Below are 24,422 nucleotides of genomic sequence, written 5' to 3'. Positions count from 1 at the left end.
AAACATACCTCTTTTATATTTCAAGTATTCTTCCTAGTTTTTGGGATTTGGTATATGAATCCATAGTTCTCCAATTCTCCATCCTAATGGTGGTAACTTTTTTTTTTTTTTTGATCAATACTAGGGAGTGAACCCTGGGCCTTTGCTCTGAGTTACATCCCAGCCCTTTTTAAATTTTTATTTTGATGTAGAGTATCACTAGGTTGCCAGATTTCCCAGGCTGGGGTTGAACTTGCAATCCTTCTGGCTCAGCCTACCAAAGTGCTAGAATTACAAGCTTTCCCTACTGAACTCAACTGTGCCACTACACCTAGCTCTGTGACAACTTTTATGAAACATTCTTTCATCTTAACACATGAAAAACTATTTTTAAATTATTTTGTAATTACATAGAAACTGTGCCACATGCTATATTATTTTATTTCCCTTGACCCATGGCACACTAATACACCATAGAATTATAACTCGTCTTTTCATCTGTTGTTACCAGTGGTTGTTCTTGAGAGTTAGTGGCAGTTTCGTGGTCAGAGACCAACTCTTCTTTCTTTCTTCTGTAGCCATCATTTCACCAGGCTGACACGGTCCGTGGAACCCGGCACCATGGGCTGGTGGAGAGGGCAGCGAGGAGCCGCTTCCACCCGCTGCACCGAAGGCCCGCAGACAAGCCTGGGCGACAGATATCCTTTTCACTGTCTGAGGGCAGCGTAAGTTCTGAGTGTTTGAAAGGTTTTCGCAATTTATCCTCCTTGACATCTTCATTTTATCTGATGAATGGAGGCAATAAAAGTAATTAGAGCTCAAAACTAGAAACATCTCTATGGTCAAATCTGGAAAGATTGTTATGGGTGTTTGCTTTATGAAAGCATTGATAAAGTTGAGTTTAATGAGATAACCGAATATAAACATGTAATTCAGCTTCATCATCAGGCATTTCAACATTGATTTCAGAAATCGGCAAAGTCAGAGTTAAGCCCGACCTTGAATCAAGTTAGATTTCTTCTATTGAGCAAAAGTGGATAGACAGATTTGTGATTTATTTTTATTTCTGTTGACCTGCTGACCTGGTTTTGGGAACTTAAAGATGAGATCTCCTACGATTTTCTATTTGTAGAGTTTCATACTCAATAAATGACAATCAAAATATAAACTTGGAATTTAGGGAAATTCTAATCTAATGATGTATACAAACTCTGTGTTGCTAAGTAACAATAAAGAAAAGGAGACTGAATTAATCTGACAGTTTTATTTAACCATTGCAGGTTAGGAAGTGGAGGAGCAGGATGCTGGGGTGGGGGTGGGATCACTGCTGTGTGACAAGCTTAGAGCTGAGGGCACTGGGGACACAGAACTGAGCTGGATGTCATGGGAGAGGATCCAGAGGTATGCCAAGGGCCCTTTGCTCTCACTTCACCCTTCTCGGCACACAGCAGGGTGGAGGAAGGAGGAGAAGGCGTGGCATGTCTCCCTGAAGAGACTGAATTCCTGGCAGTGATGGCAAAGCTGGCTTCACAGCCCAGAGAAGGAAATGGGGGAGGGCGCTGGTGTTTACTGAGCACCTACCCATGCCAAGCACTGTGCTGAGCAAGTGATATGTCATTTAGTCCTCAGAACTCACTGAGTCATCTATTTTGTTAACTTTCATCTTCCCTTGAGGAAACTGAGCAGCAGTGACTGCTCAGGGTTTTGCTGCCGTGGCCTGAGGAGGCTGGGCTTGGTCCAGGCCCCTGACAACCCAGTCTGCAACCTGGCTTCCTATGCCACACTGTATACTCCTTAGGCGTGATGAGGGCCATGGACACAGAGACCCCATGTGAGAAGTTGTGAGAGGCACACAGAGAAAGCCCTGAGGTGAGGATGAGGACTCTGGGAACTGTTGATTTCTGTCCTCTCTCCTGCCTGAGACACTATATTTGGTCCACAGAAATGCCTGCTTTGTAGTTTTGTACTTCATGTGGCCATTTTTAGGAAGAATGAAGGTGGTAAGTGATCTTGAGAATTCCTTTTTGGAATGTGTGATAACTTGGACGCAATGCAAAAGGTAAAAGAGGATTGAAGCAATTCAGTTAACTCGCCTTTTCTTAATTGCTTGAAATTTTCAAACAAAAGTCAATGTTCCTTTTCTTGATTTAATAATATACCTTTTTTCAATTTCTCAGTTCCTTCTTTCTCTTTTCAAGGCTCTCTATATTATATATTTTACTATGTGTATTATATATAGAGATGTGTACTATATACATGACCATCATAGATACTTTTTGAAGTAAGTATAGCTTAAATGTAGACACACACACATACAGCTTTAATAACGAAAGGAGCTCTCTTGCCATTGTTAAAGGCATCCTGGCAGCTCTTTCCCTAATAAAGCCTTGCCTTGGGTGGAAAAAAAAAATAATGAAAGGAGTAGAGGATGGAGGAATTGAAGAAAAGAGAAAGGAGTTGTTTATTTACTTAAAAACTATTTGTGAAGTATCTACTAGTGGCCAGGCAATGTCTTAGACCTTGTAAACATGACAGCAGACTTCCATGGCCCCTGTCTTCCTGTTGCTTCTTGTCAAATGAAAGAGGCTAAAGCCAGAAGTGGTCACACACATGGTGTCAGGGGCCAAGACACCTTGGTGTGGGGTGGGCACATAGGAGGGGCCACTCAAGCCCGTCTTGGGAACAGAGAAGGTGCCTGGAGGGACATTGTCCTACCTTCTTGAGTTTATACTCCTTTTGGGAGATAACAGACAGCAAAAAGGCAAAAATAATTGAGGAAAGTTACCTTAGAGGGTGAATTATGATCCTGAGAGTAGGCAGCTGGGAAGGGAGTGCTGTGACAGAGGGTTTGGAGTATGCACAGACCCAACAGAGGAGATGGCAGTGTGTGTTCAGGGGACCTTGTCTCTGACTGAGCCAGCTTGTGAGAGCATCAGCAAACCTCGTCACTCCAAATGAATGCACAGATAAAGTTCTTCACCAGAGTGTGAGTCTGACTCAGATCATGAGCTGTCTTTCTGTGGTCTCCTCTTTAAGCCCTAATTGGGGTCCTGGCACTGGATATCGATGCAGAAAAAGTCCTTCAGCCCATGGATGCCCACAAATGAAGCAGTGAGTCCCTCTTGAGGAATCAAGGAACCATGCACCCCAACAAAATATAAATGTGGGGTGATTTTACATTGGAGGTGTTATTTATTCAAGAGAACTTAGAGGGGGAGAACTGAGTCCTTTTCTTTCATGACCTGTATTCTGTTTGTTTTGAAATAATTTGCTTAAAATTGTTACTTTTCACATTTGTCTATTATGTTTTTTTGTTTTTTGGTACCAGAGATCGAACTCGGGTCCTTGAGCTTGCATGGCAGACGCCAGAACCACTGAGCTAAATCCCCAGCCCTGTCTGTTACCTTTTTATGAAGTTTTATTGTTTAAAAGTATGAAAACTGGTTTGAATTCTATTGGTACAAACAGAAAAGATGTATATCAAATTCTCTTGTTTACAGTTATTTCTTGGCTTGAGCATGATTTTAGGATGGGCTTAGATAAGAGCTCAGCCTGGGGGTACATTGATCCCACATAAAACAGACATTGTTCAGCACATACTCAAGCTTCCTCTCAGAGTGGGCAGCCCAGCAGGCAGAGCTCGGGCACAGAGATTCCTTTGGCAGTGGGCAGCCACACTGCAGATTGCTGGGGCAGTGGGTTGTGCTGTTGGCACAGGCAGTGGCCACAACCAAGACGACGGTGCTAGCAGCTCTAGGCCCCATCCCCATATATAGGCAGGGGAACAGAGCTGCCAGTGCTTGTTTCAGGTAGGGGCCTGGGCAGGGAGCTTGGAGTAGAAGCTCATGAACCTTCCCGTAGTGCCCATGCCTTTAGCAGCCCTGCTCACTCCTCGCTCTCAAGGGCAGCAAATGTGATTTATCCCCAAAGCTATCTTGTTGAGTTTCTGAACTATTTTCAGAAGTTTACAGCAAATGAAATATTTTCTCAGACCCATGGGTAATGCATTGAAAAAGAAGAGGACAAACTAAAGAATCACAGACAGTGCCTTCTTCTAAAAGTGATCTGTATTTTGAAAGGCAGAAAAATAAATGTTTAGGAAGTTTCCTAACAAATGGAGAGCTCACTAGTGTGAATGGCCCTAAAGACATGCCAGAGTTAGGGAGGATCCTCCTCTCTGGAGTGGGCCTTGCTTCTAAATTTTAGAGCACAGATTTGTAGGACACTGTTTCTTGACATGCATGGCCTATTAAATTTGAGAAATATTGTGTTCTCTTTCCCCTTTTGGAGCCTCACAGTGCATTGTGGTGCTTGGAGAAGCTCTGCAGGTAAGACACTTCCTACCTTTAAAAAAATTTTTATTTTATTAGTACATGTTTGCAGTACATAATGATTACTTTCATTGTGAGGAATTGGTACATGTACATAACACATCTCAATTCCTTTTTTTCCCCTTTCCCCCCACTTCCCCCCTTTTTGGCCAGCATTAGATTCATTTATTTGTAAGTCCTGATAAAGTTAATTATCATATATACAAATTAACATATATGCAGATTAACAGCTAGACTAACGTCAAAAACATATAAAACACATAAGACAGTTATACTAAATAAGCTTCCTACCTTTAACCCAGAATTTCCAAAATCTATGTGATCACAAAACTCAACACCCATATCATCTTGAAGGATAAGGAAATACTGGTCCTTAGAATTTTTTTTTTTTGGTACCAGGGATTGAACTCGGGTCCTTGTGCTTGCGAGGCAGGTGGCAGAATCACTGAGCTAAATCCCCAGCCCTAGTCCTTAGAATTTTAAGAAAGAAATATTACACATGCAACCTGTTTGCCTCAATATATTGAGAGAAACAGACAAAAAGACTCAAACAGATCCCAGTCATATACCTACCTCTCTTAAATTTAACTTTAAAATGTATTTTGCAGAAGGGCTGGGGATTTAGCTCAGTGGCACTGCGGCTGCCTCACAAGCACAAGGTCCTGAGTTCTATCCGTGATACTGGGGGGGGGGGCATTTTGCAGAGACATAATTAGAGTTTAAGGGTAACAGTCAAGACCTGGCTGAGACATTAGGAAGGAGTCACGTTGTGAGCAGTTTTACATATAAAATCTGACCCAAGAATATGTGTGGGTAGATGAGTCCTATCAAGCAGTCTCTAAGTCCCCTTAACTCACTAGCTGCATGGAAGGTTACAGGCCTGTCCCGCACACTGTCCTGGCAGCACATAGTGGCTGACAGGATGAGAGAGAAAATGACAAGCCACCATGCTCCCTGCCTAGGTGTGCTTGCTGCACAGAGACAGGAAGCCAAGAGAAGAACCCTGCCCTGTACAACCAGCCAAGTCTGGCAGCACAAAAAGACCAGGTGGGACTTTTATGCTTCTGTGGCTCAGTTACTCTGTGGGTAACTGGCTAACAGATGTCCTCTGACATCAAAGAAGAGCTGTTCTGCTTTGTCCAGGGAAGAAATGAGGACTGTCCCTTGTGGCACTCCCTGGTTTGTGAGTTGTGAGGCCTTAGATCCCCATTGTCGATGGATTGAACTCTCCCTGATAACTACTATGGAGAGAGGACAGACCAGGATGACTCTGAGACCCCAACTGAGCATGTAGGTTGAAGGCCTCTCCTTAAATAAGGTGAAGTATGAGGGGCAGATGGTGGATGAGAGGATGAGGGGTGATCTATTTGATTTTAGAGGGAATCTTGGGTGTCTGGTATACTTTTGGAGGAGAACCTAAGTGGAGAGTTGGAAATAGTAGCTTAGGGTTCACAAGAACTATTGGAAGCTGGAGACATGGATTTGTGAGTAGCTGGACTGGAGCCAAGGCAAGGCTGGTGTTGACCACGGTGAGCATGATGGCCTGGCTTCTCTGCTTGAGGGAGGGCCACTGTCAGTCTCCTGGGATGCTCTTCCTAGCACATCTGTGCCCAGGGAGAGGCTCATCTCGCTGCTCCTACTCTGCCTGTTACTTGGTGACTTTGACTCCTTTCTTTCCATCCGGTCCCTGGGAGAGCAGGTCAAGCAGCTGTGAGCTGAGGATGTGAGGGCTCAGAACCAAGACGCATCCTGATGGCCACAGAGGAGCGGAGCCTGTGAAGGAGCTGTGGTAGCCTGGACCTTTCTGTTTCCATCCACTGCAGCCACCTCTTTCTTGCTTTTCTTTTTCATTGTCTCTTGTTTTTTGGCCCAGGTAGTCTACCCCAGGAGGAGCGTAGGATCATTGTGGCTTGTTAAAGACTCTATGTGGCAGATCTCTTCTGCTTGTATGCTCTCACCTAGCAGGCATTCCAGAATTGCTTGTTGAATTAAACAGCAAATTCAAGTTTACAGATGAAGGTGTTTTCTGCCTTGAGGTCATTCTGGTTTGAAGGAGTAATTTATACCTACCTGAGTATAGTTTTCTGAACTCTTTCAAAAGAACGGAAAGAAACCTTGTCTAGATTTTCCTCTTGTTGAATTTAATTGTAAGCTTATAATATTAGTGGGGTCTCTTGATGCCTACAGTTCTTAGGTTTTAGAAAATTCACCAGATTAGATAAGACAAGAAATAAGAGAGTGCTTTTAACTTTTGATATCTCAGAATAATCATGTGTAAAATTTCGGGAATTTACTGCATTTTCTTACTGTTAATACAAACCAGGAAGGTTAAAGTGCTGTCTTATGCATCAACATTGAAATACCAGTGTTTGACCATTATATTACCACTATATCACTTCCTTCTCATTTGAATGTAGTATATAATGAGACTTTATGACTTTAAGGATGGCAGTGCACTGAGAAAAATGGTAAAGAGCTGCTTCATGAAATGTGCTTTACTGGGCAGAGATTCATCCAGTCCTGCAGAAAAAAGAAAGGCAGATAACCACAGGTTGTGAGATTCAGTGCCTCCTCCCTAAAGGCTTTGCCAACTAAAATACTGATCTGTTTCATATTGCAAGGGCCTTCTTATTTCTTTATCACCTTTTTCTTTTGTGTCTTTTTCTTTTGATTATATTCTAATCTGTACCTCATGTACATTAAGCCTAATAGTTAAAGTTGAAGAAATATCTCCCTGGAAAATACTTCTGTTTTGTGCTGGCTCAAGACAGAAAGTAAATTTTAGATGAAATTTACAGTCCTAATGGTTCTGGCAAAGGAAATGGTTTACACTAAATCTATAAGATCTCATTCATGCCCAGGTTTGCTAATTCCAGGTTCTGTAGCCACTTGAGATGTCTGGCCCAAGCCTGTAGGCTAGGTCCCATTTCTTCCTAAGCCAAGCCATTAGGCCTTTCTTTTCTAGCCCCGCCTCTTCTGAAAATATTCAGAAATATTTGCTGTTTTGGGGGCACCTGGGGCTAATGCCCCAATTTCTGAGAAGCAACATGACTGGTGCAGAGCTCTGAGCTTTGGCATCAGTGAGCTGGCTGTGACCCTGACCTGCCATTCCAGTTGTGTGATCTTGGATTTGTTGACTCTTCTAGGACTGATCCTCAGTTTTTCCAGCTGTAAAATGGGGGATAATGTCATCTGCCTTCCAGGATTGTTGTTAAAATGAAATGAGAGTACAGACTCACCAGGACAGGGCTGACACATAGTAGGTGCTTATACCCATTTTTCACATTTTGTTTTTTTTCTAGTACCAGGGATTGAATGCACTTGCAAGGTAGGTCTGGCACCATTGAGCTAGATCCCAGCCCTTCACATTTCTTTTTTTTCATCATTTTTAAAAAATGTTTGTTTGGGGTTTTTTTTGAAACCACTGAGCTAACTCCCCAGCCCCACATTTCTTTTTTTTGAGACAGGGTCTCACAATGTAGCCCAGGCTAGTCTTGAACTCACGGTGATCCTCCTGCCTCAGCCTCCCAAGCTCTGGGATTGCAGACGTGTCCATCACACCAGCTCAATCTTCACATTTCTCATTCCTAATGTATATTTTGTATCATCTATATGATTTCTACCATAAGTAAAAAGGTTTGGGATCAGAAGCATTATTGGTACCTGCCAAATAATATTTTCTCTAACAGTAATATAGGAGACTAAAAGAGTGGCTGTGGATTTGGTGAGGGTGATAAGGGAGGGAGCCAGGCCTTGGAGGAGGCTGTGTTCTACCTAGGAAAGGAAGAGGAAATGACATGATTAAAGGCGAAGAGGTGAGACCTGCTGAAGTTGGGAGGAAAGCAGATCAGCGCCTTGTAGCCAAATTGTGGAACACAGTTACCAGGCCAAAAAGATGATTTTGTCTTTCAGGCTGAAGAGAATCATCAAAGATTTTTTAGCAGGAGAATAATTTGATTACAAATGTCTTGGAGCCATGAGTGGTGGCACATGCCTGTAATCCTAGAACTCTGGGAGGCTGAGGCAGGAAGATGGCAAGTTCAAAGCCCAGCCTGGACAACTTAGTGAGACCCTGTCTCAAAAATTTAAATTATTTAAGAAAGCCTGGCGATCTAGCTCAGTGCCAGGGGCCTGGGTTCAAACCTCAGTACTACCAAAAAATTTAAATAATTTCTTAAGATGGGCCAGGGGTTTAGCTCAGTGGCACCATACCTGCCTCATATGCACAAGGTCCTGGCTTCAGTCCCTGGTACCCCCTGAAAATGTCTTAAGACAATCCTATGGGTACAAATATGTAAATCAGTGCAGATAGCATCCTGTATTCAGAATGTATCATGCAGCATTCTCTTGGGTTCTACATATATCTGGAATGTGTTCTACCCTATGCTAGACCCAATGACTGATGTAGAATTTATAAACAGCCTTTAATAACACCAGGAAGTTTACTTTTCTCCACAAATCCACTGCTGTGTTTTGATGATGAGTAACAGGAACTCACCTGAACTTGGAAAGAGGAAATTTATTGGCTTATGTCACTGGAAGCCAAGGACTAGATCCAGAGAGTTATGTAGTATCATAGACTCTATATCTGTGATGCCATATCTGTGTTAACTTCACATATAGACAAATTTCCCTAAGGGGAGCTGCCCAGACTGAAATAGCTGTGGAGTCTCCACCCCAGCAGGGGCATTGCTTCCTCCCAGGGAGCACTCTACTGGGTTCTGGTTGTCTGATCCCACCCTGGGCCGGCCACCGCCTCCAGGGGCATGAGGTGGCCTGACTGGAAATAACTGGGCTGGGTGCGTCCATGGGACAGGAGGCCTGCGTAGAATGACACCTTTACAGGAGCAGGAAAACAAAAGATGCTGTTCAGGCAAAAAAAAAAAAAAGAAAGAAAAAGCACCCCAAATAAGTTATGCAAAGGCAACACTGGTTAGAAGACAGTGAAAGACTCTCTTGAAGAAGTTGATAAGAGTAATCATCGAGGAAGAACTGTCAGGCAAAGAGATAAAGAGCCCAAAACTCAGTTGTATAACTCTTCACAATTGCAGTCTCTTAATTCTGCTTCAAGTTTCCATTAATTTTATTTTTCCTTTATTAAAAATTCTACTTTGATGGCAGTACATTTGGAGCCAATTACTCTTCACAGCCCCTGGATGAGAGTTGGCCGAGGTAAGCAAGCTGTATTTCAAAGATATCTTAAAATATATGAGCATGTATTTTTTTAATGGTTTCACTTTTATCTACCTTGAATGTTGTTTTAGAAATTTTTAATTTAAAACCAAATCTGTTGACTCCTAAAATTTAAGTCTTTCTGTGTATAATCATGGGCTTATACGAAAGTATAAAGTGAAAAATTACTTAAGTAAATCTAGATCTTTATATTTAAAAACAAATAGAAGCACATTTGGAATACATTTACCAATAGGATACTTTGCTTTGATGTATATTTGAGACATGGAAAACTAAACCCTTTTCCTCCAGGTGTCTTAGTAAACTACCCAAGGAGTGAAAGGCTCCTAAAATGTTATTTGTGCAGTGTGTTTTAGAGTCTCTTTGAATATTTTTGAACCCAGTATAGAGGATGACAGATTATGAAATTAGCTGAAAAGAACGGCTACATTATTAATGTGTGTAGTATCATTTTCAGATTACACGGTCAGATTTCTGAGTATCTGTGATGTATCTTTCGAAGACCTTCAGGTCTCTGGGTTGGGATCTTTTTTTCTTCCATTCTTTGGGCAGATACTGATTGAGCACTTACTGCAGATAATATGGTCTGGGCTGGGGAAGGACACAGAGGTGGAGAATAGTTGGCCCCTACCTTAAATAGGTTTTCAGCTATTGAGAATCCTGGGACTCATGTTTTTAGAATAAACACAATATTTTATTTTAAATCAGAAAAAAGTGTTAGTTCTAAACTGATAGCTTTCTTATGTATAGCCAAGAAAATGTATCTTATGTTTCCAAAGCACTAGGATTGGTTATATTAATATTTTCATAACCTGGGTGAGTGTAACGATTTTCCTCCTTGTGACTATCCATATGACAGTGCAAAATCTTTGCATCCAGGTTGCCAAGGCAGCCCATACACATGCACCTAAGGTGCATAGAAGGATTTGTTTTTGACACATCTGGTGTAAGACATCAAATCCCCTCAGGAGTCAGAGATTTGGCCAGTTTCAGAAGGCATTCAAAGGTGCTTATTTGGGGCTGGGGATTTAGCTCAGTGGTTTTGGCGCCTGCTGCACAAGCGCAAGGACCAGAGTTCGATTCCCGATACCACAAAACAAAACAGAAAAAAAAAAAAGGTGCTTATTTGCCTGTTGGTTAATTCCTTATATACCCTAAGCTAAGTAGTCCTGTTCTTAGGATTTGTGGTAATTATCCTGGAAATCAGAGATGCTGGGCATTGACAAACCATTCATTCTGCCCTCATTTTAACAGTGAAGAGCAAAATGAGCAAGGGGTGGGGCATTTTATAGGTGACTCAGGTCAGGCAGCTAGATGAGTAGAAGAGCCAGTTCACAGATTCAGGTCTGAGGTCTTCCTTTGCTCCTGTAGATTGAGCTTTTTTCCTTTTATGTTGTTCTGGTTTCTAAAGGCAGCAGACTCTTTGGAAAGAAGAAAAGCATCCTGGGTTCAGATTAACATCTGCACTTAACAGGTACATGGAAGTAAATTGATTGTCCTGATATTCTGGACATGTTGTCCAGCTGCCGAGTGTATTTGCCAGTTGTGTTTATGTGAAATGTTAAAATAAACCCCTATTTACTGGTGTCCAGGGTCTAGCGCAGCACAGTATAAGGACATGAAGCCTGGAGTATGATCACCAAGGCCACTGCTTACCCATGACCTTGAGCAGATTAAACTTCTATATGCCTTAGTTTTGCTCATCTGAAAGATGGTGATAATTGTGTCTCTCATGGGATAGTTGTGAGGACTGAATAAGATAATACATAGGAAGCATAAGTGTTCAATAAATATCAGCTGTTCTCATGATCATTTTGGGTCATTCTCCAGAAGTGAGTGTTCTTCCTGCATCCGTTTTTTCAATACACTGCAGAAATGAATATCATTCTCTCTTTGATGAGGCTACATGACTTGTTCAGGGCTTCTGAGCTAGTATGTAAAGGGACTGGTCATTTAAAAAAAACAAAAACTCTTAATAGCTCAAGATTTTAAACATACACAAAAGACAGAACACTGTGTAAAACCCCTTAGGCGCGTCCCTTAGCTTCAGTCTTGGTCACCATTCTACCAGTCTCATTTCTTCCTTGCCCCTACCTCACACCCTAATTCCACAAAGTGTTTCACCTGCAAGTGACTCTAACAGAAAAGGCTGATGAGAACCTTAGAAAAGAAAACATAATCATAATACCATTATTACATTTAACGAAATTAACTGTAATTCCTTAACATGGTCTAATACCAATCTTTACCCACACTTTTCCAGTTCTCTGCATTTGACTGATGTGCATCTGAGTGTCTGAATCCATGGAGGCATTGTTGCTGCACTTAGCTTTGTCTTCTCCCAGAGCCGGTGTTCCTTCTAAGACTGCTGGCTTCTTCCCTTATCTGAAGCCAATGTGGCTTAGCAGTCACACGAAGTTGACTTAAAATTGCTCACATACCCTTCTTATGACAGACAGTTTGGCCCTCAGATGACATAAATGAACAGTTGCCTGTGGAACCAAAGCTGTGTATAACCTAGAGTCATCTGAGAGAGTTTTAGAAAATTGTACTGATTAGCGGTTCCCAAACTTGCTTTAGGAGTGCTAATGTGTTTAAAAAATAACAATAAACCCATACATGTTAACTAATATCTCTTTTAAAGAAGCACAATTTTATTTTTTAAAAAAAACAAAAAAAACCCAACAACAGTCACATCATTGTACCTTTTCCGAGCTCCTGAAGGCAGCTGACTTCTCTGCTCATACTCGGTCTAGGATGGTATCAGGCCATGTGGGTGCTGAAAACCCAACCCCACCGTGCTGTGGGCACACAAAGGCTATGTGAGGAACATTGTGGTGTTATTTTGAAAATAGTCTTGACCTTGACTTTTCCCAAAAGTGTTTGAGAGCCACCAATCTAGGTGGTCTTTCACATAGAAATAGGTATTCTCAGGTGGAGAAAACTTGGTGTAGCCACCGATCATGCCTGGTCACAGCTGTCTTCTGACTTGTGAAGAAGAAAAGGGAAGACATGATTCCAAGGCCCACCTGGTTGAAACAGATCATTGTTAACAGTTAGGGTTCACTAGAAGAACAGATTTAATATGGAAAAAAAAAAAGGTAGGCTTACAGTGGCTGCCTGTAGGTTAGGGGTAGTAGAATGCAGAATGGGCACCTGCTATCCAGGCTACAAGCCTGTTGGTTGGTGCCACCCACATTCAGGATCAGTCTTTCCTTTGAAGCTTGCAGCCTCCATGTCAGTTATCTACAGACACAGCCACAATTGTGCTCTACTAACCTGCTGGGCAGTTCTTAATTTGTCCAAGCAATCACAGTCACCATGCCATCTGCCTCAAAGTGGAAGGCTGAGTACAAATCAGTCTTCCTTAGGTGTGGTGACCTTTTGAGTAAGGGACTGCAGATAGGTCCCTCCCCTTCATTGTGTGGATGATTGAAAGTCACAATTCTTGCCTTCTTTTCTTGGGTAATATTCTGCAAAGAATATTGGATGTCATTAAGGAAAATGGATTTTCACCCAGATCTCTCCTCCCCTCCTTAGGACCAATTCCGATTCTGCTCTGCACACGAGTGCCCTGAGCACCAAGCCCCAGGACCCCTATGGAGGAGGGGGCCCATCGGCCTGGCCTACCCCGTACATGGGTAAGACACACAATCCCTGTCTACAGCACTTGAGAGATCAAAGTTTATGCAGAGCATGGACTTCTCCACTTTGGTGGCCTTCAGGGGAAAAGCCCAGGGCAGGGGAAGGGTGTGCGTTTGATGTAAGTTAGGATGTACATCTTCCCTGGCTCTTCCATGGTGAATGCTCCCATCTTTGGGCCCTCGAGCTTCCTCCTGACCAGCACGCTGGCCCTTTTCCAGGAGCTCATTACCCTTCACATGGGCTCTCGTAGTAGCTTCCTGACTGTCTCTCTTTCCAGCCTCTGACCCATCCTGTACAGTTGTTTGGTGGGTTCCCCAAGGTCCTCTTTTGGTAAAAGTAGGCTGCAGGAAAGTGCTCCTCTTTGTGGGTCCATGGAGCTGTTGTGACTGAGCCCTAGAATGAGGCAGACTATGCCACTGGTCATCAGTGCTGGCACAGGGTGGCCCCCCATGGGAGGGATACTCTGGGAGACTAGGGGCGCAGGGCAGAGTGGAAAAGGAGAGATGGCACCATTCCATCTACCTTGAGCTCATGTGAGTTGGAGCACGGCCAAGAGTAACAGAAGTGGAGGAAAGGCAGCCTAGTGCCACCTCCCACCATCTGCTTCCAGAGTGAACTCTGATCTGCACCTCTCACTCTCTTGCTGAGACCCACAGTGCCACCTCTCAACTCAAGGAGAAGGGGTGCATACCTCCAGGAGTAATGTGAACCCCAGGATCTGTCCTCTGCCTGCCCTGGCCCCTCTCTTCCTGCTTTTCAGCTGTGTGAACCACTTGGGTTCTACTACTCTTCCACCCTGTTCACATCTCCTCTCATGACTGAGTCCTGTCCTACCTGGCCAACACTCTGTGGGTCTGTTGGCCTCAGCTGGTGTCCATGTTTCTGTCCCTCTGTGGTGTTTCATTCTGTGATGGTTCAGACTAGTATGTCCATTTACCATCCCTAGGCTCCTTCATTTAGGTGCTCTTAGGACCTGCCACACCTGATTGCTTCTTTGTGTAGACGTGTTTCTCTCCCTCTGCTTAAGATAGATTTCTTTCAGGGCTGGGGATTTAGCTCAGTGGCACTGCACCTGCCTTGTAAGCACAAGATCCTGAGTTCAATGCCCTGTACAAAAGAAAACAAAAAAAGGATTTCTTTCTTTTTCTCCAGAACTGGGGAATTGAACCCAGGGACTTCACACTGACCTATGTCCCCAGCCATTTTTTTTATCTTTTCTTTTGAGACAGGATCTTGCTCAATTGCCCAGGCTGGGCTCAAACTTGGGATCCTCCTGTCCCAGCCTCCTTGAGTGCTGGGATTATAGGTGTGCACCATCATGGCTGACTAGGGTAGATTTCTTAAAGATAGCATTTTAACTACTGGTCTTATTTTCTCCAATACCTAACACGTGGCACAGAGGAACCCTCACTGATGGAGAAATACAAGGATATCATGCAGTGGCTCACATGTATGGAGCCCTTGTTAAAACACTGTGAGTGCTGACATCTAATGTGCACCAGAAACCAGAGACCTCCCGAGCCTACATTTCTGGTGTTCATAATCTAGAAAAGACAACAGTCTGGAGTTACCTATTCTGTATACAGGTTGACTTTCAGAAGGATTAGGAATAATCTTTGATCGACATACCTGCTTTTCTGGTTTTCTTTACTTCTTGGACTGAAGACTAAAGAATCTCTGTTCTTTGTGAGGCAAACATTCATGGTCTCTTTTCCTTGTATATAGGAGGGATGGGATTTGATGGTAATGGCTGCTGTACTTGTTTCCTGGGTGCAGTTCAGGGAAAACTCCATTCTCTTACATGATCTTTTGCTTGTGAAGTCTGAGAGCTTTCTGCATTGGGTGGGACATCTGCCTGTGTTTCTTCCACACATGGAGCTGTGAGAATACTCGGGCAGAGATGTCAGAATTGGACATAGGGCAATGCTCACTGTTTATAGAGGTGGGTGTGTGGGAGGATAGAGTAGGTCAGCTGTAGGTTGACAACGCAGGGTCTGTGCTAAGTGGAGGGATCTGCAGAGTTTCACAAGGGGCCAAAGGCCTAGAGAGAACAAGAGAACCAGAGGTGGCTTAAGGAGTCTTTGAGGCTTGCATGCAAAGACAAAAGAAAGTTACAGAGGTGGTTACCTGGACTGAAGTGTCTATGCTGAGTGGTGTGGCCTCTGAGGAAAGAGGTGGGAAATGTCAGAAAGTGTGAGGATGAATAAGAAAAGTGAAGGAACATAAATGTTGATCCAGGCAGACAGGAGAATAAAGGAAGAAAACAATGAATGCAGGGTATGGTAGTGGATGCTTATAATCCCAGCACTCAGGAGGCTGAGGCAGGAGGATTGCTGTAAGTTTGAGACTATCCTGGGCTACATAGTGAGTTCAAGGCCAGCCTGAACTACATAGCAAGACCCTGTCTCAAAAACAAACAAATGGGCATGAAGGGAGGGCTAGGAATGGGGAAAAAATAAGAACCAAGATGCATTATGTAAAGGTACAGTTCCCAATGAGAAATGTAATTGTGTTATATACCTACAATGTACCAATAAAAGAATTTAATACAAAAAACAAACAAACAAAAAATAACAACAACAAAAGGAAGGGAGGAAATCCTGGACCAGAGTCCCTGGTTGACCTGAGAATCTTGGTGGCCTCTCCTTTGCAAATCAGCCATTAGAAATTGTCGGGCCACAATGTCTGGCATCCATGCAAGCGTCCAACCCTGCCTGCTTGGCTCAGATGTCTGGCCTATGTACTGCCCTGCTCTTGCCGTGCAATGATTGCAGAACTCAGAAACATGCCCAAATATGGATGTGTTTACATGGGAAAGCCAGTGTGTTTAAAATATTATTCAAGTCTCCCAGGATGGGAATTATTTATGGAGAATTATATTTGTTGGTGGGAGCTATTTTAAATAGCTTTATGTATTTTCCCCCTGTAAAGTTTTTCATTTTCTTTCCTTTTGGATTTTAAAAATATCAGCTAGCTTCACAAAAAGGTATTTCTTTTTAGAAGACCAACCAAATAAAGATTTAAAAAATGATGGGAAAATATAATGGAAGCCCAGACCTAGGTTCTGGAGGCGGAGCAATAACAACCAGTCTTTCCTGGGAATCATTCCTGGGTGTAGCAGTGGAATTCCATGCTGCTGTTGTTACTGTTGGGAGTGATGATGAGGGAGGATCTGCTCACAGCTGAACCACAGGAGTGGTAAACTGTGATGCATTTGTGAGTGGAGGTTTGTGTCCCCAGAAAAAAAGCCATTAGTTTGATACATGTTTAAAAATTTTTATAATGGTTATTGAATTGAATGATATTCAGGCATGAGTGATAAGCAGTTGTAAATGACAGAAATAAACTTCTACAACCAAACAAGATTTTATAGTTTCTCTTTTCTTGTTTAACTATCCAAGAATCTACAAAGAGAAATGTTGACCATTTCCCTGGCAGGACATGCTTCTTAAGTGCCATTTAGCAGACACACAGATATGCAACCCTGTCCCACAACCTTGCTCTGTCCCACAGCCTGGGGCTAAGGGCAGAAGAGTGCATGGCTGACTTTTCCCCATTCAGAGTGGTAGGTGCTGACTGTCATCTGTGGGGACTATAGTCCTCGGCTCCTCCTGTGAAGGGTAGGGACATGTACCTCCATGACCTCTCAACCTGCACTAAGCATTGGCCTTCGGACCCAAGGAAGAGATTTAAAATGCAAGTAACCCTGAGAGATGTGAGCCTGGACTCTTGTTTGGCTGGCACAAGCATCCCAGTTCTAAAGAGGGCTGAAGAGGTCACCAGGATGGTAAGAGGGCCCAGAACAGGGAGGCTGAAATTCCCAAGGTTTCTCTTAGGACACACTCTGGTTAAAGGGTGCACCCCTTGCCTCCTCCTCTACACTAAATCAGGGGATCAGGCAAGGAGTTATTTTAGACTTGCCAGGCAGGGGAGTGCATAGAGGAATGTGGTCTCAGATGTGCTCAGTTAGGTCAGCCCTCCGTGGCACTGTTTTCTTGGAACACAGATGTGACCTTGGTCATCCTTGTCCCATCCCCCATGGGAACAATGTGAATTAATTTCCTCTGTTTCCAAATATCCAGTCACAACTTGTTCCTTTTTTTTTTAACCCTTTATTTATAGTTGAAACTTCTGGTATTTCTTTAATCTAGTAGGAAAAATCCAACTTGGATGTTTTGATTATGTGCTAGCTTAGTGCTAACATCAGTTCTCACCACCACCATGCTCTGGTGTCTGAAGCATAATTCCAGAGAGTTACATTTAATTACCCTTGTTCCCCTGCCCCTCACACCCACAGTGTAGCCACGTCCTGCTCATCCTATCCCTGCAATGTGTCTCAAATCTGCCTCTTCTTTTTTTTGGTACTGGGGATCGAACTCAGAACCCTGCGGTTGCAAGGCAGGCAGCAGCACCACTGAGCTAAATCCCCAGCCCTTGCCTCTTATTTTCTGTCCTCACTGTTAATAACCCTACTTTGTTCCTTCTTGTCTGACCTATTTTATTGATTTTCTACGTAGTCTCCCTGCTTTGATGCTTTCTTTTTTCAGTCCATCTCATATCTGCTGCCTGGAAAGCTTAGCTGTGACCCAGATCTTTGACTCCCCACCTCATGCCAAGTTCCCAGCCCACCTCTCTACCCTGTCTTATCTCCCATCCTGTCCATCTTGTGCTGTAGCCAGACTGTGCCTTTCCCTGCCACACACATCCTCCTCTCTTCCCAACCCCTTCCCCGTTCCTCTTCTTGCTCCTCCATTTGTCTTTTCACTGGGGCATCCCTTCCATCTTACTTCAATTGTCTCAGTCCCTCTGGGTACAGCAAATCAGTTAGGGACATGGCCACTCTGAAGATAACCAGACCAGAGTTCTAGTTCTAGAACTAGCAATAAGATCTTGGCCATGTTAACAGTGCCCACCCATAATAGGTTAATATGAGACCATTTGTGTGAAGCACCTAGCACATAGTGAACAAACAGTAATGTTGGCTGTTATTATCCTCCTCCTATGCTGCCGTGCCTGACTCAGGCTCCATGCCTGCCTTCTGTCCAGCCTGATGAGAAAGTGCACTAATGGGTGTCATGGGGGGGTGGGGGGGTGACTAGCCTCTGGGCAGTTTTACATGATGGCCCCCAGTTGAGTCTACGTGTTCCAGTGGTACTCTGGACTTAGTGATTAAACCTAGAGTGGTCTTGATGATGAAGAGATGCTTCCACATATCATGCTAGACTGCTGTATGAAACTTAAGTTTTTAACTTTAAATAGGATAATCACATTTTAGTGATTAGAATAGTCAACTTCCCTGCTCTTTCCCAAAAAGCTAAAATATGAATCAGGAATTTCCTCTAATTTGGACAGTGCTGACTGTAGAACCACACCTTTTGTCTCTGTGCACCTTGCTTTCTAGTGTTCCCCTGTTCACACAGCCCACACTACAGCCTCATCCAAATCTCTCAGAAGGGCAGGCCCAGCTATCTGTAGGAGAGGCCTCAGAGGTGGTTATTAGAGGTATAGATTCCTCTGCCAATTCTTGTGCCTTCTGAGTCAGCATCTTTGAAGGTTGGACCCAAGAATCTGCATTTTAACAGGCTCGCCCAAGTGGTCTTTATGTGCACTAAAATAAACTTTTCAATCACTGATTAGATTCTGTTTCTGTGGGCCCAAGAAAAACTCTGGCTTTATAGGTGCGCTTCCATTTATGGACCTGTTGGAGGCACCACAAAGACTTTGTATCTTCTACCTTAGTTGTGGAATTTGCTGCCATGTCTGTCTTCTCTTCTAGCCTGGGTCCCCTGCCCTCCACTAACCCTTAGTGTAGGAGCTTAATAAATATATGTTGAATGGAAAATTATTAGAAAATTGTATTTAATTTTTATGGACTAATCAGGTCATAGTTTAACCTTACCCAGAAATTTATCTAAACTGTAAATTATATTTAAAGGCTTATACTTAAAATTTTGCCCTGATTCTGTACTAAAAACTCATTTGTGGTAATTGGGTAATCTAAGAAGAGTGGTAAAATGTTATATTCTTGGCTCAGTTCTTAGTTTTAGCTTAGAGGCATAGGAAATTCTATACTTTGTCCTCTGAAGGATACTTTGTGGATTAAATATTCTTTGTTCAGCCAGAACTTCTGCCAAGTCAAATTTTTAAAAACTTTGTGAATAGCTATCACATACACCCTTTAAATTGACTTAGAGTCCAGATACACAACCCGAGTGAGCAGAGATACAGATAAGTAACAGGAAACAGCCTCAGCACAGAGCTGCCAGTCTGTTCCTGCGGACACCCATGGTGTCAGCAGTGACGCGGACTCTCCCCAGGAAACAGCAATTGGAGGGGCATTTCAGGCCATACTTCTTTGCTTTGTGATTTGAAGAGAGGTTCTCAGGCTTTGTTGAAATTGTTCTTCTCTCAAGATGGAGGCAGTAAGGAAATTTTAAAATGAGACAATTTAAAGGGAAAGAAAAGTAGATTAGGATCAACTTTAGACTCAAAATAACTACACCTTGAAATAGGAAAAGGTCCGAAGGTGTAGGGGTGGTGGGAGGGGAAGGGGAAAGGAAAGAAGGGAAAGGAAAAATTATGAGAAAAGAAAAAAATGGAAACAAAATCTATGGAAATAGGGAAGGATGGAGGGGGTGAAGGGTGCACAGGTAATGGGGAAAAAAATAAGAACCAAGATACATCATGTACAGGTACAAGCACCCAATGATAAATGTAAACATGTTGTATACCTAAAATGTACCAATAAAAGAATTTTTTAAAAATCTACATCTACTTTTAGTATAAAAATATTAAAGCACCTTGAATGAGCTTTGATGTATCAAGCTGCTTTCAAATAAATTTCAAAAGCCTTTTTCAAATCAGAAAGTTATGAATTCATGAATAAATGAAAATGAAAGCTGTGTAACAGTGTTTTTTTCCTCCCATAGGTTTCTGTGATGGGGAGAATGATGGCCCAGGGGAAGGTAGGAGCTGGTTTTGCTTACCTGCTTAGGGGTGGGGTGCTGACCTTCCTGAGCACAGCCTTCTTCATGTTTTCAAAACTCTCCAGAAGATAGATAGCTGTGGATTGGGTCACTTTTCTGGCTCTAAAAATTTAAGGCTAGCTACGATCAAGGCCATGAGAAAGGAAATGGTTGATTAGGTTATAAAGGTTCCTATTATTCCAGTCTCCAGAGTCTCGTATGGTTGTACAGAGAAGCAAAAGTTGTAGCCATATTAAAATATGAATGAATCAGTCACTTAAACAGTTACCCCAATATCCTTCTCTCCTCAACTCTGCCTCTGCCTCCTTAGAAAGCCTTTGTAAGTTAGTAATTAATAAATTTAAATAAACAGTGCAAGGAAAATGCAAATTGAATGTAAAACAGAATTACAAATTTTCAGAAGGTGCTGAGCTTCATAAAGCCAATTAAAATAATGTTGGAGATCGGCCAAAATGATATTCAAAGCCGTTGACAAATGAGGATCCACTACTGTTCATTTATTCATTCAGTACCAGGCACTCTCCTTTTTCCTAAATCTTTTTATGTTGAAATTTAATTTTCATAATCTGAAACTGAACAGCTAAATGAAGTTTATGTCACAAGGATAAGGCTCCTAGAGATATGATAAATGAGGAGCTTACAGAAGAGACACTGTTCTCTGTCACTGACTGCTTGCTCCATTTCAGAGCAAGCCATTTTAAGTGTTGCATAAAATCATGAAACGTTGAGACATCAGTAAACATCTAATCCACCAGGACAGACATAAAGAAATGGTTTCAAGCTTATTTGCATTTCCCCAATGAATTCCTTGAAGAATTCGCAACAAATCTCGGATATGAAAAGAAACTAAAAACAATTAATTTCTCAAAGAAAACAACTCCTGTTAAGGCACTGGAGCCTGTCCCAACCATATTCCTGTAACCAAGCTCTTTTGAGAAGTACCCCTGGGTTGTGAAGCTACCCGTACTCAGCCCTTGAAACTTTTCCTAGCATCTAGCAGTACTTTGTAGGGCACTTTCCTCAGTCTTCCCCACCCTTCTTGCCTCATTACTGGAGATTGAATCCAGGACCTTGAACATGGCAAGACAAGTGCTCTACCACTGAGCCTATACTATTTTTCTCTCCCTGGTCTCCCATTATGTTGGTTTGGGCAGACCCAGTGCCTGTTACTGTTGCCTCCACTCCGAGGAGAATCAGCTGTAGGGTATGCATTTCCAAGGCGCACACACACACACCCCTGGGACGTGAAACAGGCTTTGCCCACATGGAGCTTACATTTCTGAAGTAGTTTTTATTAATGATTAGACCATGGATAACATTGGAAGAAAAGAAAACCAACAAAATGTTGACAAAATAAGGTCTTCAAAAGAGAGTGATTTGGGCTGGGATGTAGCTCAGTGATAGAGCAAGTGGTTCTCAAGGCCCTCGGTTCCATTCTCACCAATGCAGAACAAGAGAATGGTTTGATGGTCAGGATTGAGAGATGCCTGGGGACATTAAGGGCCTGGACAGTGTGGCCAAGTAACACGTATTGGGATGGTGCCGGGACAGTTGCCCATGAAAAACATTGTGTCACGTTCTTAAGGTGCTGCTGGAAAAACCGTCCCCCCATCCACACTTCATTCATTCCAGGAGTCCACAGTTGCAGTTGTAGTCCATGTTTTATTTAAATAGACAATAAACTTACTTTAGAGCATTTGTTTCAAGCCCCTTTCTCAGAATTCAGTTCTAGTCCATGTTTTAAGTGATTTCTCCCTATGTGGGGCAAGGACAGGACAGTGATGACAGTCACTGTGGGGCTACATGGTCCCTGGGCCCTAACAGCATTCCTAGATCTGCACAGTCTCTGTGTCTGGTGCCAAATCGTCTCCTGACATTAGATCCAGCCCTTGTCTTCTGGTTCATCTCTGAGAACAAAAAGCTTTCACACATTTGTGGCTCAGCTCAGCATCCATGTTTAACCTGCGTGTTAAAGCAGAAAGCCAGATTGTTTGGCAGTGTTGAGAGCCCCTCTCTGCTGTCTAGCCTCAAATCCAGTGGGTTGTCAGTTCCTCTTTATTCCCCATCCTCACCCATCCTCAAGCAGTTCCACCAGGGCTTCCATCTGCTCACCTCATTCTCCCTTTGTCCCTTCCTTCCTTGGATCTCCTAGATCACTGTGCATCTCCTTACACCTTGCTCCAGCCTGCAGGGTCCTCCCTGACTAGGCCCTCAGGTGTCTGCATTTCATTCCTGCCATCCCCTTTCCCTGGCCTACAATGCAAGTGAAAAGCACTGCTCTGTTCATAGCTGCCTACAACTTCCTCTGTCTCTAAGTCCTGTTCTTATTTTCAGCTCCCTTGGAATGCCCTTTTCTGTGCCTCCAAAAGGCTGCCTGAGTGCCAAGGCTCCAGAGCCTCCCTGGGTTCTTGCTACCCTCACCACCACAGCACAGGACCCATGGCTCTCCTGGGCATCCATGGTGTTGCCCTTAGCCCTAGGCTAGGTTATAAATTCCTTACGTGTTCAATCCATGTCTTACTCATCTCTGTACCCACTCCGAGATGCTCAAAGCACCTTCCTAACAGTCAATAAATGTTTCTAAGTAAATTATTTTTACACAGATCATTTATTTGGCAAAAGGTAAGATGGCTTCCTTATAACACTGCTTTCTCCTCCTCTAGTAGTGTCATTCCCTGGTCCATTGAAAGAAGAGAATCTGTTAAATGTCCCGAAGCCACTGCCAAAGCAACTATGGGAGACCAAGGAGGTGGGTGAGCATCCACAGTATGCTTGTTGCTGGTCATTTGCAGGTTGGAGGTGGTTGTCAAATCTGGCAGAGACAGAAACAGAACTGGGAAAAGGGGAAGAGGATTTTTTTGGGGGGATGGGGTGGTACCGGGGATTGAACTCAGGACCTTGTGCTTGCAAGGCAGGCAGCGGAACCACTGAGCTAAATCCCCAGCCCTGGAAGAGGATTTTTTCAGGGGCAGAAATAGGAAAAATATACCAGGGAATGATGTTTGTAGTAAAAATGATCACAGTTGTGTCAATGAATTAGGACAGTGATCTGTTGACTTCCTGATTTTCATGTGAATTTATTCATTCAAAAGAAAAAAACTGCCCCCACATCTTACTCAGATCATTAAAACTCTGAAAGCTAGTTACAAGTCACAGGCAGATTTCACCATCTTGAATCTACCAACCTAGCAGTCTCCAGCTTCTGCCCAGAATTACTGTTGTACCAGACACACCTGTTGTATATTTTTACATCAAAGGCCTTTGACCTGAGTCTTCTGAGAGTCAGTAATGAGCCATCTGTTTTGTTGTGATTTCTGCGAGCCTTTGGGGGTTTGCATCTGCAGATGTGCTGACTTCCCCTAGCTCTCTGTAAACATCCCTGTCGTGGACAAGAGGGAAAAGCCCATCTTTCCTTAGGAGAGCTTAACTGAGAGAAAAGTCCTCTGTCCCCGTCCTTGCTTTATTTTGGTTGCTGGTATTGTCTCTGGATTTAACTGACCCCACCTTAAGAATCCCTTGGATTTAACTGCATTTTCTTCCACCAAGTCTACCAGAGTTTGATAACATTCAGTGATCTTAGATGGTTTTATTTTATTTATTTATTTATTTATTTTTGGTATTGGGAATCGAACTCAGGTCCCGCTTGCAAGGCAGGTACCGGAACCACTGAGCTAAATCCCCGGCCTGATGGTTTTACTTTAAATAAAAGCAAGATGTATAAGAGCTGGGCAGGGGATTTGGCTCAGTGGTTTCGCTGCCTGCTTCGCAAGCACAAGGACCCGAGTTCGATCCCCGGTACCAAAAAAAAAAAGATGTATAAGAGCTAATCAAAAACTACAGTGTGTGTTTAAATTTTAAAAAATCATTACAGTATAAGACACATTGCCATTAATCTCCCTCAAGATATACACCTTCACTGGCCAGGAATTTAGCTTAGTGGTGCCAGCGCCTGCCTCGCAAGCCCAAGGTCCTGGGTTCAATCATCCCTGGTACAAAAAAACAAAAACAAAAACAAAACAAAACAAACAAAATATATATATATATATATATATATATATATATATGTATGTATATCCTCACTTTGAACACACTTATCCCATCATTCTCGGCACCTTCTTTTTTGGTGTTTGTTTTGTTTTACAGAGGCTATCTCTATATAGTCCAGGCTAGCCTTGAATTGACTATATATGGAGGTTGGCCTTGAACTCACAGTGATCCTCCTGCCTCAGCCTCCTGAGTGCTGGGATTGCAGGCATGCACCACCACTCCCAGCTTCATTCTTGCCACT

The 24,422-nt window shown here is 43.0% G+C and overlaps 1 protein-coding gene across 19 annotated transcripts in view; it reads left to right on the top strand.

Moving 5' to 3' along the window:
* Crtc3 (CREB regulated transcription coactivator 3) overlaps nt 1-24,422 on the top strand; it is a 116,102-nt gene that overhangs the window by 72,753 nt on the left and 18,927 nt on the right. For 5 of the 19 annotated variants that reach the window (XM_087188440.1, XM_087188432.1, XM_087188431.1 and 2 more), the window contains 7 exons: nt 558-704; nt 4,270-4,307; nt 9,432-9,482; nt 10,915-10,977; nt 13,044-13,144; nt 20,078-20,113; nt 22,798-22,883. In XM_087188440.1, coding sequence (XP_087044566.1) covers nt 558-704; nt 4,270-4,307; nt 9,432-9,482; nt 10,915-10,977; nt 13,044-13,144; nt 20,078-20,113; nt 22,798-22,883 — 522 coding nt within the window. Of the gene's footprint in view, nt 1-557; nt 7,570-9,420; nt 9,483-10,914; nt 10,978-13,043; nt 13,145-20,077; nt 20,114-22,797; nt 22,884-24,422 lie in introns of those variants that run through there. The other 14 variants (XM_004852817.3, XM_087188436.1, XM_004852816.3 and 11 more) reach the window with 10 other exon arrangements.

The sequence above is a fragment of the Heterocephalus glaber genome, unplaced genomic scaffold (assembly GCF_053883595.1).
Source record: "Heterocephalus glaber isolate CG9 unplaced genomic scaffold, H.glaber_assembly_v1.0 deba00001531, whole genome shotgun sequence".
NCBI classification, from domain to species: domain Eukaryota; kingdom Metazoa; phylum Chordata; class Mammalia; order Rodentia; family Bathyergidae; genus Heterocephalus; species Heterocephalus glaber.
The sequence above is the reverse complement of the archived record's forward strand: the minus strand, read 5'-3'. Positions and strand labels throughout refer to the sequence as shown.